Genomic DNA, 18,004 nt, shown 5'->3' with positions numbered 1-18,004 from the left:
GGTCTTGCCAACCAACCATAATTTCAAGTTAGTTATATCCCCATTCTGACCACTTATCACATCACTCCTCCCACCATGCTAGTCCAAGTTACCAATATTTTTTGCCTTATTACCACATTAGTTTCCTAGCTGGTTTTCCTATTAACAAACACCCTTTGCCACTACATTCTTTCAACAATGGTCAGGATCTCCCAGAACCCTCCAATGTCTTCCTATCGCATCTGGGACACAAGACCTCATCATGGCCTACAAGAGCCTGTATGATCTAGGCACTGATCACTTCTCCATCCTCATCCTGTAGCACTTTCCTCTACCCTTTACTCACTCTACACCAGTCACACTACACTGGCCATCTTGCCATTCCTTGAACCTGCTAAGCTTCTATATCCAAGAGGGGACGTGCTGTGTCTGCGTGGAACGCTCTTCCAGTAAATATGCACATGGCTGACTGCTTTACCTCATTCAGGTCTGTGTTCAAGTGTCAACCCAGAAAGGTCTTTCCTAACCGCCAGGTCTAAAACAGACGCTCCATCAACCACCACCACCACCACCCCTGGTTACCCATTACCTCTTTATCTTGCTTTAATTTTCTTTATAGCAAGTATCAGTACCTGACATATACTACCTATCTATGTATCTATACACACACACTGATATTCAATGTCTCTCCCGCTAAAATGTAGGATCCTTTAAAAAGTATATCCCCAATATCTAGAATAGTGCCCAGAACATAAAAGGTGTTTGGTAATATTTTGATTGAATGAATGAGAGATCATCATCTCATCTTTTTATGAATGAGAAAACAGACATAGAACACAGAACTAGGGTTAGGCACAGGAAATGTCTGTTATTAGTGAAAATAAGCATTATTTTTCTCATGGTCCTGTCCAAGCCATTTGAGATGTTTCTTAACCATTTTGGTTAATAATTATTAAAACAGCTAAAATATGAAAGCTATCTCAATATATACATTTCTCCCAAATGGTAAACTGTCTAGAAAGGGCCCCAGCTAGACTCTCTCCATATTAATCACTGGTTGCTCCTGATGCTATTCCTAAAATTCAGAAGAGGGCCTCCTCCTGTTGTCTGTACTACAGCTCAGAGGGAGTCATCAGCAACATCCCACCTCACCAGCCAAAAGGAACACAAAATACGAAGCGATCATAAGGGAGTTACAGTGTCTGATGGACCCCTGAATAATCAACTTATTGCCTTTCTAATACAAAATGAGCTTTTCCCAATTTAGAATCATAATACTGCCAAAGCTCTCAACAACATCTGAGCTATATATATGGAATGACAAAAATAGGCAGACATACTTGACATTTTACAAGGATGTCAAAGAAGTCTTCATCAGCCTCTTTGTTATCATTAGTCATCAGGTGGCCAAGTACTGACTGACTGTTGTTTTGTGTCAGACGAAGCCCGGGCAAATTACTGAAACTGGCTCTCTGATCATCCAAACGGCGGCTCTGTGAGCTGGCAAGAAGGTCTAAAAACTCATCTGTGTTGGGGGACACCATGGAAACAGATGGTGCTATGAATAGAGGAAAAAAAATCCAAAAATAATAAAGTTATTTAAGCATATTTATTGTATACATACAATTTCTTTCTGCCTTATTCACTCCCAACACCCTTTCTACCCTCCTGCTTTAGCTGTGTCACTGAGAGTCACTGATAGGCTGGGTCCAGACTAGATGGGTGGGGAGGGAAGAATGAATCCCAGAGTACTTCAGATGGTCTGCTTGGAGGTAATTCAGACTTGACTATATTTCCCTTTATCTAATGTCACCCAATATGTAACTTTATAGGATATGGGGCTAGATTTCAGAAGGTAACTAAATTGTTTTTCTCACATACTTTCTCAGACCAGGATGAATGGACAGTATTTTTATCCCATGCCCTGGATAGGACATTCAGCTAACTAACTAAACTTCAAGTTAAGTGCTGCTGGCAAGTCTTGGTCTATGGGGAAGTCTTTTGGTAGCTGAAATAGAAAATTTTAAGTAACCTATCTTAGACCTTTTGAAGGCTCAGGCAAGCCTTAGCTTCAGCCATGGCCATAAGTTCCTCTTTGGTCTGTCTTGGCTTTTCTTTTTTAATCCACATATGAAGTATCTGCATTTTACATGTAATCATAAGGTAGGTATAACTATAATTTTTTCCTCATTTTTATTTTTTTAAAGTTAGATTTTTTTTTCCCCAACCCCTAGGAAACTTGGGAGGCAGTATGATATAGTTAGTAGAAAGTGCACTGGACTAGAAATACAGATAGGGGAACTGAAACAAAACCTTGTTTGAAACTGTACAGATACCAGCGTTTCAGATATACCTTGATTCAGGCTCCTTTACTGTACCTCCTAAATTCTCAGAAATCACAAGAATATCAAATCGCAGGAGAAGCACAGATAACTTACTTTGTAGCATCATTCTGGGGGGAGTGGCAGAAGCTGCTGTTGAAGCTGATCCGGAGTTCTGTTCTTTTAAGCAGCACCTCTGATCATCCATCCGATTGCTTTGAAATCGGCTCAGTAGGTCAAAGAACCCTTCATCTCCAATAGTATCTGCACTGATTTTCTAAAATATTGAGAGAAAATCTAAATATTTCAGCATTATCCTTAGATCATCAATGAAACAATATCATATATACCTCAAATGCAAATGGTAAACAATGAAGATTAAAAATAAAAAGTTGACATTTTCTTTATACAAGATGCCAACCACTTGGTAATAAAAAGTTATTTCAATCCAACTAACAAAAAGCATTTCTAGTTATTTTTTAATCCTTGTATTCCTAAAGCTAAATAAATGTACCTCAGACTTAGGGGAACTGCTACAGATACTGAATAAATTATGCAAATATCAGTGATACAGGCATGTACCACAGGTTCAAAGTTCAGTTCTAAGATTCTGCAACAGAATTTAAGTAAACTAGTCTTTCTAAGAACTGATAAACTTAGTAAGAAAGCATGTATATTTTCCTGGCATAGTGATTTCTAAGGTCTTTTATTGTATTTAAAGATTTGAAGATCCTGAAAAAATATAAACTTCAAATAAATGAATATTTGAGACAGAGGGGTACCAGTTATATTTTATTTGGAAAGCTTCAAAACTAAAATAACTAATGTTTGGGCTTCCCTGGTGGCGCAGTGGTTGGGAGTCCGCCTGCCGATGCAGGGGACACGGGTTCGTGCCCCGGTCCGGGAAGATCCCACATGCCGCGGAGCGGCAGTGCCCGTGAGCCATGGCCACTGAGCCTGCGCGTCCAGAGCCTGTGCTCCGCAACGGGAGAGGCCACAACAGTGAGAGGCCCACGTACTGCAAAAAAAAATAAAATAAAATAAAAAATAAAATAAAATAACTAATGTTTAATAAAAGTAATTATTTTAGTTTTCATAATGACAGTATTATAATAGAAGTACATATATATGCAAACTGTTATGAGCCTTGGGAGAAGGGTGTAACTAATTCTTAAGTGAAACAGCAGAAACTTATGTGATATTTGAGTCGGTTCCTGGAGAGTGAATAAGCATTTGCAGGGTAGAGATGTTTCACACTGCTTAATGCGCAATTCCAAAGCTTTGTAGTGTTTAGGGGATAATGAACTGAAGGGTATGCAAGGGTGGTGAAAAGGGGAGGGGAAGAAGAGGCCAACACAAGGACCTCTGTATGACGTGCTAACAAGTTAAGACATCCTATGTGACATAAGAGAAGCACTGGTAATAGCCAATTTTAAGCGGTTTTGTACAGAAACAGAACTGGCCCTTCCAATTGATTGCAAGGGTTAATAGTGCAAGGAAAGGGGTCAGTTCAGGTGCCTATTCCAGAAATCTGGGTAAGAGATAAAGCAGTACATTAAGAACTAAGACATAGTAGCAAATATTTTTAAAAATTTTTATTTTTTGCGGTACACGGGCCTGTCACTGTTGTGGCCTCTCCCGTTGTGGAACACAGGCTCCGGACGCACAGGCTCAGCAGCCATGGCTCACGGGCCCAGCCGCTCCGTGGCATGTGGGATCTTCCCGGACCGGGGCACGAACCCGTGTCTTCTGCATTGGCAGGTGGACTCTCAACCACTGCGCCACCAGGGAAGCCCAGCAGAGATTTTTTTTTAAAGGTGGGGGGAGGGTGGTCAGGGCAGATCTGAGTGATATAGGGATTAACTGGATGTGGTCAATGAAGGAGAGGGAGTCTAGAATGACACCTGCATTCCTAGCTTGGGTGACAGTATAGTATACATGGTATCCCTTTAATCGAAGTAAGGAAAACAGGAGGGCTTGAGACAGCACAATTTTTAACATGTCAAGCTTGAGGTTTGGGAGTAAGTATGTACATAAGCTATAGTCAACTGTCTTAATCACTAACAAAAAGACTTTTTCCTAGGGGCAAAAAGCCTCTAAAAACTCTAAATATCAAAAGGCTCCAAAAATACAGACATTTTTGGTTGGGCTAAGTGGGCTTAGTTAAGACCTCAAACCTTGAACAAAGATATGCCTTCCAGGTCTACAAAAATATTCCTGGACCATTTTTATATACCCCATAATATTTTTAATAATATAATAATTTCCTTTTGTTAGTCATACATGTGTAAGAAACATGTAAAAAACTGATAAAAACCAAGGCAAAGGACACTACAATGGTGCAGGTACAAAAAAAAATAATGCTGACAACAGGACCAATAGAAATTTCTGTTAAAAAATAAAAGGCTAACAATTTTTTCAAAGGTTCTCAACAGCTTGAAAAATGGACTTGATAATTTGAAATATCTTCTTTGTAATTTATTTTGATCTTTTTATCAGAGTGTAGGGTAGGTAGAGATACCCCTGATACCAGTAAACCCATGGTATCTTTCAACTTATAAATATTTTTTTATGTTTAATAATCTGATTTCTATGCTCACTTTTCAACAAGATCGTTTTTAACTCTATAATTTTAACAATAGAAATAAATAGAAATTGAGGCATACAGACACTCTTCATTTTAAATTAGTATTTAAAACTCCCTGAACATCTGAATTTCATTTGTTTTGACTTCTAGGCTGAGTGGAGGACATTTTCACTGGGAGACACTCCGGTGAAATGAAGGTAGTATTTTTGCAAACAACAGTGACTTAAAACACAAAGAAATAATTACTGCCCAAAGTAGTGGAGCAACTTATCTATGAATGGAGTAATTATAGTTTCTAGCTTTAAAGAACACAGAAAAGATAGGAAAATACAGAAGACTTCTTTGAATAACAAAGATATTTTAAACTGAACATCTAAAAATATATTACAAAAAATCCAGTATGAATATAAAAAACTCAAAACACAATGCTCAAGAACTTATTTTAAACATACCCTTTGAGAATTTGAAATTTGGTGATCGATGGAATTACTGGTATCTTGGAGAACTTTAGTGGAGGAATTAGTTTTGTACTTTTTCCCCTTCAATCTGTTGACAAAGAGGAGCTTTGCAGAAGGTTTGGCAATAAGAGGTTTTTGTTTAGCAAGAATTTCACTGTTCCAGTTTTGTACCTACAAAATTATAAATGGAAAGCAGGACATGAAAAAAAACACCAAAGCTATATATAACCTGCCATTTAGTAATTGGGGATGGGGAGGGGGTGAGTGGCTTAGATCTCTTAATAAATTCCTTTTTGCCAGTATTTCTCACTGTTTTCTTTTTTAATTAATGAATTATCTTTGGCTGCATTACGTCTTCGTTGCTATATGTGGGTCTAGTTGCGGCGAGCAGGGGCTATTCTTCGTTGTGGTGCGCGGGCTTCTCATTGCGGTGCCTTCTCTTGTTGTGGAGCATGGGCCCTAGGTACATGCTTCAGTAGTTGTGGCCTGCAGGCTCAGTAGTTGTGGCTCGTGGGCTCTAGAGCGCAGGCTCAGTAGTTGTGGCGCACGGGCTTAGTTGCTCTGTGGCATGTGGGATCTTCCCAGACCAGGGCTCAAACCTGTGTCCCCTGCATTGGCAGGCAGATTCTTAACCACTGCGCCACCAGGAAAGTCCCTAACTCACTTTTCAACAGCTTGTACCGAATGTGTGTTATGGATTTCTCATTATCAAAATATTAAAATGGAGGTTTTTAAAAACCTAAGAAAAGAAAATAAAGTTTGCGAAAAGTCCATAAAAATAAAATTTAAATGTTCAGAGAAGAAGCCAAAGTTTTATTCTTGATATGAGTTACTTAGGAATCTGTTACAACTGGAAATTCTGGATGTATGTAGAATTTATAACCCTAAAAAATAACATCTAAAACTTACACAACAGTAGTAATGTTTTGTTGATAAAATTGTACTGAACTCTTTGACTTTATTATGACTTCCAAACAGGAAGTTAGGGACTTCTCTGTTGGTCCAGTGGTTAAGAATCCATCTTCCAATGCAGGGGACGCGGGTTTGATCCTTGGTCAGGGAGCTAAGATCCCACATGCCGCAGGGCAACTAAGCCTGCATGCTGCAACTACTGAGCACACAGGCCACAACTAGAGAGTCCACGCGCCACAAAAAGGAGCCCATATTCCTCAACTAAGATCCAAGGCAGCCAAAAATAAAACAAATAAATATTTATTATGAGGTAAAAAACTATCACAAAGAACTAATTACACTTAAACATTTTAAATTAGACATAAAGCTTTATCATCATTAGGCTCTTGGAAACTTACAGGGTTGAATCTGGTCGCTTCTCATGGAATTTACTGTTGGTACCACTACAGATGCACCAAATTAATTTTGCTGCTTATTACTAGTTTCCTACCTACTAGAAAAATGAAGATCTAAACTGACTTAAGTTTTTTGTGTTTTTTTTAAAAAAAATAATCTATAGATTTAAGGATTTGAGAACCACTCACCAATATAAGAGGTAAATATATATGGGGGAAGTCATAAAGCCCTTCAGAAGTTAACCAGAAGTTTTTTATAAACTCTGTAACTGTTTGGAATAAAAAAATATTGGATATTAGTTCAAATCAAATGTTGGTCTTACGAAGACTACTTACACAAAAAATGTCAATATTAAAAAATAATATGCCTATTATAGGGCAGAAGAATATTTCATTACATGGAAAGATGTTGATATATTACTATGTCTTATAGTATCTATAATATGATATTCATATGAAAATGCAAGACAAATAAATACAAAAACAATTTTGGTTACTACTGGGAGGTGGGATTACTGATAATTTCCTTGTTGGAAGTTTCCAAAGTTACTACAATAAACACATTTTATAAAAAGTGTTTCAAGAAATACACCATAAAGGAGTAAGAGCATACCTTAACAATGTAAAATTAAGATAAATGGAGGTGGAAGAAAGCAGCCTAGATTTGTTCTTCAGTATAACCTTTTCCCAATTATAAAGTCCCTTCTCTGTTACTTAAAAAAAACCAAAAACCTAGAGAAGATGCATCTTGAACAGTTATTTCTTTGTTAGTTAAAAAAAATTCTTTTCAAAAATGCAGCTAAAAACACTAGCTTGATCATACATATCATTAATCTTGTCAATAATGTTGCTGTTATTTAGTTGAAAACAGCTTCCTAGTCCTTTTCTGATTTTCCTGTTTTTTTTTTTTTTTTTTTTTTTTTTTGCGGTATGCGGGCCTCTCACTGCCGTGGCCTCTCCCGTTGCGGGGCACAGGCTCCGGACGCGCAGGCTCAGCGGCCACGGCTCACGGGCCCAGCCGCTCCGCGGCACGTGGGATCTTCCCGGACTGGGGCACGAACCCGCGTCCCCCGCATCGGCAGGCGGACTCTCAACCACTGCGCCACCAGGGAAGCCCCCGTTCTTCTTTTAATTAAAAAAACAAAGTAATGCATGTACATGGTAAAACAGTAAAATATTCAAACGGTTCAAGATACTATATAAAGTGTTTCTCCTAACCCAGCCAGCAATTCTTTTCCCAGAGGTAATTGTTACTAGCAAGTATCTTATATATTCTTCCAGAAATGTCTTATGCATCTACAAAGGATATATATGCATAAAACTTTTCTTAAACAGATGGCAGCACACCGTACACATTCTTTTTGCATTGTACTCGATTCTTTTCAAAGGAAAATGTTAAAGTGATACCCATATATGACAAGACTTATTTAAATTATTTAAATTAAAAGTTGTTAAAATATTTTGTTATAACAGTTCAAGAAATAAAAACTGCCAACCTTTTCTGGTGTTAACTTCATAAGTTCCATGTTTTCCATACTGTGTCGGCGTCCAAACTTGGGGCGTGCACCTTTGTAAAAAAATGTTAATTTAAGTAAGCCCTTAAGACTGAAAATTGAGCATCACTGTGTTATTCAAATTTAAAGTCTGCTACAAAAACCCACATGGAAGGAGGAAACATGTATTCTTTCAAGAATAATAATTTTCCACACCAACTAAATTTAAATAAAATGTACACTCCCTCTAAAACGTTTTGATGTAAGGAAGTTAACGTTTTGGTTGGAAACTAACTTTGGTTACTAACTACCCCTTAATTTAGAAAAGGCATTTTTATAATAACTGGTTTTATATGATAACACACAGTCTCCTAAAAACAACCCAAACAAACTGTAGAGAGGTTTAAGTAGAAACATAAGGAAAACATAAGGCCTTCAAATATGAGGTAAGAACCAAAATAACATCCCCAATACTATATTATTACTCTTCTGAGTTACCCGTTTCCATTTTAAGATTTCATTAGATGACAGATTTACTGCCAGTCAGGAAAAAAGTTAAATAAAAAGATCTTCAAAATATTTTTTCAAAAAGTTGTCATTAAATATGAAGAACTTTCATATCCATTCAATCTTTAACATTTTAAAAGGCATAATATAAGAAATACATGATACCTGATAGCCAGCTTCAGAAATAAACCATGGGGGGGGAGAGGTGCCTTCAAGATGGCAGAGGAGTAAGACATGGAGATAACCTTCCTCCCCACAAATACATCAGAAATACATCTATATGTGGAACAACTCATACAGAACACCTACTGAACTTTGGCAGAAGACCTAAGACTTCCCCAAAGGCAAGAAACATCCCCACGTACCTGGGTAGGGCAAAAGAAAAAAGGAAAAACAGACAAAAGAATAGGGATGGGACCTGCACCTCTGGGAGAGAGCTGTGAAGGAGAAAAAGTTTCCACATGCTAGGAAGCCCCTTCACCGGTGGAGATGGGGGGTGGCGGGGGGGAAGCTTCAGAGCCACGGAGGAGAGTGCAGCAACAGCGGTGCAGAGGGCTAAGCGGAGAGATTCCCGCACAGGGAATCGGTGCTGACCAGCACTCACCAGCCCAAGACGCTTGTCTGCTGACCTGCCAGGGCAGGCGGGGGCTGGCAGCTGAGGCTCGGGCTTTGGAGGTCAGATCCCAGGGAGAGGACTGGGGTTGGATGCGTGAACACAGCCCGAAGGGGTCTAGTGCACCACAGCTAGCCAGGAGGGAGTCTGGGGAAAAGTTTGGACCTGCCTAAGAGTCAAGAGACCACTGTTTTGGGGTGTGCGAGAAGAAGGGATTCAGAGCACCGCCTAAACGAGATCCAGAGATGGGTGCCAGCCGCGGCTATCAGCATGGACAGTGGAGATGGCCATGAGACGCTAAGGCTGCTCTTGCAGCCACCAAGAAGCCTGTGTGCAAGCACAGGTCACTATCCACACCTCCCCTCTTGGGAGCCTGTGCAGCCCGCCACTGCCAGAGTCCTGTGATCCAGGGACAACTTCCCCAGGAGAACACACAGCACACCTCAAGTTCTTGCAGCGTCACGCCGGCCTGTGCCGCGGCGGGCTCACCCTGCATTCTGTACCCCTCCCTCCCCCCAGCCTGAGTGAGCCAGAGCCCCTGAATCAGCTGCTCCTTTAACCCCGTCCTGTCTGAACAAAGAATAGACACCCTCAGGCGACCTACACGCAAAGGCGGGTCCAAATCCAAAGCTGAACCCCAGGAGCTGTGCGAACAAAGAAGAGAAAGGGCAATCTCTACCAGCAGCCTCAGGAACAGTAGATTAAATCTCCACAATCAACTTGATGTACTCTCAGTCAACTTGTGGAATACCTGAATAGACAACGAAACACCCCAAAATTGAGGTAGTGGACTTTGGGAGCAACTGTAGACTTGGGGTTTGCTTTCTGTATCTAATTTGTTTCTGGTTTTATGTTTATCTTAGTTTAGTATTTAGAACTTATTGGCAATTTATTGATTTGTTTGCTCTCTTCATTTATTATATATATGTATATATAAATTTTTTTCCTTTTTCTCTTTTTGTGATTGTGTATGTGTACGCTTTGTGAGATTTTGTCTTTACAGCTTTGCTTTTGCCATCTGTCCTAGGGTTCTGACTGTCCGTTTTGTTTTTTAGTAGTTATAGTTGTTAGTGCTCGTTATCATTGGTGGATTTGGTTTTGGGTTTGGTTGCTCTCTCCTTTCTTTTTTTTTTAATTACTTTTTTATTTTTAATAAATTTTTTCTATTTTATTAACTTTATTTTTATTTTTTCTTTCTTTCTTTCTTTTTCTCCCTTTTCATCAGAGCCATGTGGCTGACAGGGTCTTGATGCTCTGGCCAGGTGTCAGGCCTGTGCCTCTGAGGTGAGAGAGCCAAGTTCAGGACAATGGACCATCAGAGACCTCCCGGCCCCATGTAATATCAAACGGTGAAAGCTTGCCCAGAGATCTCCATCTCAACGCTAAGACCCAGCTCCACTAAATGACCAGCAAGCTACAGTGCTGGACACCCTATGCCAAACAACTATCAAGACAGGAACACAACCCCACCCATTAGCAGAGAGGCTGCCTAAAATCATAGTAAGGTCACAGACACCCCAAAACACACCACCAGACGCGGTCCTGCCCACCAGAAACACAAGATCCAGTCTCATTCACAAGAACACAGGCACACAGGCACCAGTCCCCTCCACAACCCACTGAACCAACCTTACCCACTGGGAGCAGACACCAAAAACAACGGGAACTACAAACCTGAAGCCTGTGAAACGGAGACCCCAAACACAGTAAGTTAAGCAAAATGAGAATAGAGAAATACACAGCACAAGAAGGAGCAAGGCAAAAACATACCAGACAAACAAATGAAGAGGAAATAGGCAGTCTACCTGAAAAAGAATTCAGAGTAGTGATAGTAAAGATGATCCAAAATATTGGAAATAGAATGTAGAAAACACCAGAAACGTTTAACAAGGACCTAGAAGAACTAAAGAGCAAACAAACAATGATGAACAACACAATAAATGAAATTAAAAATTCTCTAGAAGGAATCAATAGCAGAATAACTGAGGCAGATGAACGGATAAGTGACCTGGAAGATAAAATAGTGGAAATAACTACCACAGAGCAGAATAAAGAAAAAAGAATGAATAGAATTGAGCACAATCTCAGAGACCTCTGGGACAACATTAAATGCACCAATATTCGAATTATAGGGGTCCCAGAAGAAGAAGAGAAAAAAAAGAGACTGAGAAAACATTTGAAAAGATTATAGTTGAAAATTTCCCTAACATGAGAAAGGAAATAGTCAATCAAGTCCAGGAAGCGCAGAGAGTCCCACACAGGATAAATCCAAGGAGAAACATGCCAAGACACATATTACTCAAGCTATCAAAAATTAAATACAGGGTTTCCCTGGTGGCACAGTGGTTGAGAGTCCGCCTGCCGATGCAGGGGACACGGGTTTGTGCCCCGGTCCGGGAAGATCCCACATGCCATGGAGCGGCTGGGCCCATGAGCCATGGCCGCTGAGCCTGCGCGTCCGGAGCCTGTGCTCCGCAACGGGAGAGACCACAGCAGTGAGAGGCCCGTGTACCGCAAAAAAAAAAAAGAAAAAGAAAGAAAATTAAATACAAAGAACAAATATTAAAAGCAGCAAGGGAAAAGCAACAATTAACGTACAACGGAATTCCCATATGGTTAACAGCTGATCTTTCACCTGAAACTCTGCAAGCGAGAAGGGAGTGTCAGGACATATTTAAAGTGATGAAAGGGAAAAACCTACAACCAAGATTACTCTACCCAGCAAGGATCTCATTCAGATTTGACGGAGAAATTAAAACCTTTACAGATAAGCAAAAGCTAAGAGAATTCAGCACCACCAAACCAGCTCTACAACAAATGCTAAAGGAACTTCTCTATGCAGGAAACACAAGAGAAGGAAAAGACTTACAATTAAAAACCCAAAACAATTAAGAAAATGGTAATAGGAACATATATATCGATAATTACCTTAAATGTAAATGGATTAAATGCTCCAACCAAAAGACACAGACTGGCTGAATGGATACAAAAACAAGACCTGTACATATGCTGTCTACAAGAGACCCACTTCAGACCTAGGGACACATACAGACTGAAAGCAAGGGGATGAAAAAACATATTCCATGCAAATGGAAATCAAAAGAAAGCTGGAGTAGCAATTCTCATATCAGACAAAATAGACTTTAAAATAAAGACTATTACAAGAGACAAAGAAGGACACTACATAATGATCGAGGAATCAATCCAAAAAGATATAACAGGTGTAAATATTTATGCACTCAACATAGGAGCACCTCAATACATAAGGCAAATGCTAACAACTATTAAAGGGGAAATCGACAGTAACAAAATCATAGTAGGGGACTTTAACACCTCACCAATGGACAGATCGTGCAAAATGAAAATAAATAGGAAATACAAGCTTTACGTGATACATTAAACAAGATAGACTTAATTGATATTTATAGGACATTCCATCCAAAAACAGATTACACTTTCTTCTCAAGTGCTCATGGAACATTCTCCAGGATAGATCATATCTTGGGTCACAAATCAAGCCTTGATAAATTTAAGAAAATTGAAATCAGATCAAGTATCTTTTCTGACCACAACACTATGAGACTAGATATCAACAGGAAAAAAATCTGTAAAAAGTACAAACACATGAAAGCTAAACAATACGTTACTACCTAAACAAAAGATCACTGAAGAAATCAAAGAGGAAATCAAAAAATACCATATGATCATCTCAATAGATGCAGAAAAAGCTTTCGACAAAATTCAACACCCATATATGATAAAAACCCTCCAGAAAGTAGGCATAAAGGGAACTTACCTCAACATAATAAAGGCCATATATGACAAACCCGAAGCCAATATCGTTCTTAATGGTGAAAAACTGAAACCATTTCCACTAAGATCAGGAACAAGACAAGGTTGCCCACTCTCACCACTCTTATTCAACCTAGTTTTGGAAGTTCTAGCCACAGCAATCAGAGAAGAAAAAGAAATAAAAAGGAATCCAAGTAGGAAAAGAAGGAAAACTGTCATTGTTTGCAGATGACATACTATACATAGAGAATCCTAAACATGCTACCAGAAAATTACTAGAGCTAATCGATGAATTTGGTAAAGTAACAGGATACAAAATTAATGCACAGAAATCTCTTGCATTCCTATACACTCAAGATGAAAAATCTGAAAGAGAAATTAAGGAAATACTCCCATTTACTATTGTAACAAAAAGAATAAATACCTAGGAATAAACCTACCTAAGGAGACAAAAGACCTGTACTCAGAAAACTATAAGACACTGATGAAAGAAATTAAAGATGATACAAACAGATGGAGAGATATACCATCTCCTTGGATTGGAAGAATCAACACTGTGAAAATGACTCTACTACCCAAAGCAATCTACAGATTCAATGCAATCCCTATAAAACTACCAATGGCATTTTTCACAGAACTAGAACAAAAAATTTCACAATTTGTATGGAAACACAAAAGACCCCGAATAGCCAAAGCAATCTTAGAAAGAAAAATGGAGCTGGAGGAATCAGGTTCTCTGACTTCAGACTATACTACAAAGCTACAGTAATCAAGACAGTATGGTACTGCCACAAAAACAGAAATATAGATCAATGGAACAGGATAGAAAGCCCAGAGTTAAACCCACACACATATGGTCAACTTATCTTGGATAAAGGAGGCAAGAATATACAATGGAGAAAAGACAGCCTCTTCAATAAGTGGTGTTGGGAAAACTGGACAGCTACACGTAAAAGAATGAAATCAGAACACTCCCTAACACCATACCCAAAAATAAACTCAAAATGGATGAAAGATCTAAATGTAAGACCAGACACTATAAAACTCTTAGAGGAAAACATAGGAAGAATACTCCATGACATAAATCACAGCAAGATCCTTTTTGACCCACCTCCTAGAGAAATGGAAAAACAAAAACAAACAAATGGGACCTAATGAAACTTAAAAGCTTTTGCACAGCTAAGGAAACCATAAGCAAGACAAAAAGACAACCCTCAGAATGGGAGAAAATATTTGCAAATGAGGCAACTGACAAAGGATTAATCTCCAAAATATACAAGTAGCTTATGCAGCTCAGTATCAAGAAAACAAACAACCCTATGCAAAAATGGGCAGAAGACCTAAATAGACATTTCTCCAACGAAGACATACAGATTGCCAACAAACACATGAAAGGATGCTCAACATCACTAATCATTAGAGAAATGCAAATCAAAACTACAATGAGATGTCACCTCACACTGGTCAGAATGGCCATCATCAAAAAATCTACAAACAATAAATGCTAGAGAGGGTGTGGAGAAAAGGGAACCCTCTTGCACTGTTGGTGGGAATGTAAATTGATACAACCACTATGGAGAACATTATTGAGGTTCCTTAAAAAACTACAAATAGAACTACCATACAACCCAGCAATCCCACTACTGGGCATATACCCTGAGAAAACCATAATTCAAAAAGAGTCATATACCACAATGTTCAATGCAGCTCTATTTACAATAGCCAGGACATGGAAGCAACTAAGTTTCCATCGACAGATGAATTGATAAAGAATATGTAGCACATATATACAATGGAATATTACTCAGCCATTAAAAGAAACGAAATTGAGTTATTTGTAGTGAGGTGGATGGACTAGAGTCTGTTATATAGAGTGAAGTAAGTCAGAAAGAGAAAAACAAATACCGTATGCTAATACATATATGTGGAATCTAAAAAAAAAAAAGGTTCTGAAGAACCTAGGGGCAGGACAGAAATAAAGACACAGACATAGAGAATGGACTTGAGGACATGGTGAGGGGTATGGGTAAGCTGGGACAAAGTGAGAGTGGCATGGACATATATACACTTCCAAATGTAAAATAGCTAGGTAGTGGGAAGCAGCCACATAGCACAGGGAGATCAGCTCGGTGCTTCGTGTCCACATAGAAGGGTGGGACAGGGAGGTTGGGAGGGAGATGCAAGAGGGAGGAGCTATGGGGATGTATGTGTATGTATAACTAATTCACTCTGTTCTACAGCAGAAACTAACACACCAATGTAAAGCAATTATACTCCAATAAAGATGTTACAAAAAAAAGACTGTTGCTCCGCTTTATAAGCTCCATTTTAAATGTGAAGTGCTCTAATGATCTTCTTTGAGGCATGGTGATAGTAGGAACTGGCTCCCACACCTTATTCTATTCAGACAGTTTTATTCTGGGAATAGTGTTGTAGGAAATAGATTAAAAATATTAAATTACTTTTGAATACATATCATCAGAAAACAAATACTCACATAATGTGGTTGTTACTGTTTATGATGTCAAGAATTTTCTTCCCTGATAAGAAACTCTTGAAGATAAAGAATGAAATAAATACATCTTCTAAAACAATAAGCTCACAAAATAATGAGGCTGGTTGCAGTGCTCTGAGTTTAATTGGAAAACATAGTCACTGAGAAGGTACTTTGAACTAAGACTATAAATTTTTCTGAAGAATCATCATCTGTAACAAGCCTTTTACTTCATTTATTCTTAGCTATTTCACATAAAGAGAAAAAATATTTCTTAAAGAAATTGGATGCACTAGAAAGTAATGAAATCTAAAGTCATTCTTTTTGTACAAAGTGAATCTGTAAACCTCTCCAGTTGCTACCCTTTCAGTCCCTTTCTTTGAGACTTTTTCTTGAAGGGGGTGGGGTAAGGGAACGTAGTTTCTCAACAGATTGCCTTCTTTCCATAAGTAGCTCCTTCCCTGGGTTTTCTTGTCACAAAAATCTGTAACTTTTCCAACTCTGAAAATTATTTCAGTCAAATTGTGTATCATGTGCTTACTTTGTAAAATAGAACTTTGAGAAGCAAAAAAAAAAAAAAAAAAAGAAAAAAGAAAAAGAAACCATGACTAACACATTAACTCCCCCTTTTTTAATTCCCCCCATAACTTCCCCTCTTCCTCCCTAAGTTTTTATATTTTCATTGCATATGTATATATCTCTAAGCAATGAAGATTATATAACATTACATAAGTGGTCTCATACTGTTTATGTTCTCTAACTTGCTTTCTTTGAGCAACCTCATGTTTGTGAGATTCATCCAAGTTGGTATGAGTAGTTTAATTTTCATTGCGATTTTAGGACTAGGAAAGCATATACCCTTTCTATTGGTGACAGCTATTTAGGTTGCTTCCAATCATTTGTCATGATAAGCAATATTACTACAGAAATTCTTAGAAATATCTCGTGTACATGAGCAAGCCTTTGTTCCAGTCTGGATAACAGATGAGTGTAACTGGGAGTGGAACTACTAGAACATATGGTTGGTACATCTTCAACTCTACCAGAATAGTGCCAGACTACTCTTTTGAATACACCAATTTCTACTCCTATCAACACTGCATAAAAGTTTCTATTACCTGTATTGTTTCAATACTGGTGTTATCAGGCCTTTTAATTTTCATCCACCTCATCCACCAATATTACCTCACTATGGTTTTCCCTGATTAGTTAAATACCTTTTCACATATTTATGGGCTATTTGTGTTTCTTCTGTTCATCACTTTTGCCTATCTTTTAGTTAGGTTATTTGTCTTGTTTTTAATTCACAGGAGTTCTTATAAATTGAGGATACAAATCCTTTTTTAATCATCTGTGTGGCAAATGTCAGTTTGTGTTTTATCTCTTTACAGTTTCTTTTAATGAAATGAAGTTCTTAATTTCAGTGTCAATCTTTTCCGTAATGGTTTTGTTTTTGTGTTTTGAGAAATCCTTCCCCTCTCTGATATCATGAAGATATTCTCCTTTATTTTCAGAGGTAGTACAGCATACTGATTGAACAGACCAATCACTCATTGTGATACGACCTTGGGCAACTACCTCTCTGTGATTTTCTCATTTGTAAAGGACAACTATACCTACCTCATAGATCACTGTGTGATGATAAATGCACCATCATCTGTAAAGGGGTCAGTATAATGCCTGGTAAGTAGTAAGCATTCAGCAAGTGTTAGCTGGCTGATCATAATTATTGCTCTAAATCTGTCTTTCATATTTAAATCCTTGATCCATCAAGAATTTATTTTTGTGTTATATTAATTTCCATATATGCAAGGATTATAAATATAGACTCTATATTCCATTCCATTGGTCTGTTTGTCTCTATTCCAGTAACACACTGTCTTCATTACTGTAGCTTTATAATCTTTATATCTGTAGAGAAAGCACTTCTCATCTCGTTTTTCATCAGCAATGTTTTGGCTTTGAGTTCTTAGCCCTTTTTTCTTTCATATACTACATTCATGAACGACCTGGTCAAGTTCCACAAAAAAACTGTCATTATTTGCTTGGCAGCACACTGAATTTATATCAATTGGGGAAGAACTGACATCGTTTAAAATATTTAGTTTTCTGATAGGCGCAATTCCTGAGAGAAATGTGTTTAAATTTCCCCTTATGGTTCTGATTTTCCCATTTCTCCTTTTAGTTTAGTCAGTTTTGCTTTATGTACACTGAAGCTTTGTTATTAGGCTTGCTAGATACATACAAATTTAAGCCTTTTATCTTCCTGGTGAATTGAATTCTTAACCATTGTGAAGTGACTGCCTTCATTTCTAACAAGTCTTTTGCCTTAAAGTACATTTTATCTGATATTAATACAGCTGCACCAACTTTCTCTTGATCAGTTTTTCCAAGGTATGTTTTTTCAATCCTTTTATTTTCAGGCTTAGTTGGATTTTATTCTTTTACCAATC

General features: G+C 38.2%; 1 protein-coding gene across 5 annotated transcripts in view; it reads right to left on the bottom strand.

Annotated features, from left to right (window-relative positions):
- Positions 1-18,004, bottom strand: part of GPSM2 (G protein signaling modulator 2) — a 63,096-nt gene that overhangs the window by 9,389 nt on the left and 35,703 nt on the right. For all 5 annotated transcript variants that reach the window (XM_059078596.2, XM_067041167.1, XM_067041171.1 and 2 more), the window contains 4 exons: positions 8,149-8,219; positions 5,340-5,516; positions 2,418-2,577; positions 1,320-1,537 (listed from right to left, as the gene is read on the bottom strand). In XM_059078596.2, the coding sequence (XP_058934579.1) occupies positions 1,320-1,537; positions 2,418-2,577; positions 5,340-5,516; positions 8,149-8,219 (626 nt within the window). The remainder of the gene's footprint in view (positions 1-1,319; positions 1,538-2,417; positions 2,578-5,339; positions 5,517-8,148; positions 8,220-18,004) is intronic.

This window comes from Kogia breviceps, chromosome 1, assembly GCF_026419965.1.
Source record: "Kogia breviceps isolate mKogBre1 chromosome 1, mKogBre1 haplotype 1, whole genome shotgun sequence".
NCBI classification, from domain to species: Eukaryota; Metazoa; Chordata; class Mammalia; order Artiodactyla; family Physeteridae; genus Kogia; species Kogia breviceps.
The sequence above is the reverse complement of the archived record's forward strand: the minus strand, read 5'-3'. Positions and strand labels throughout refer to the sequence as shown.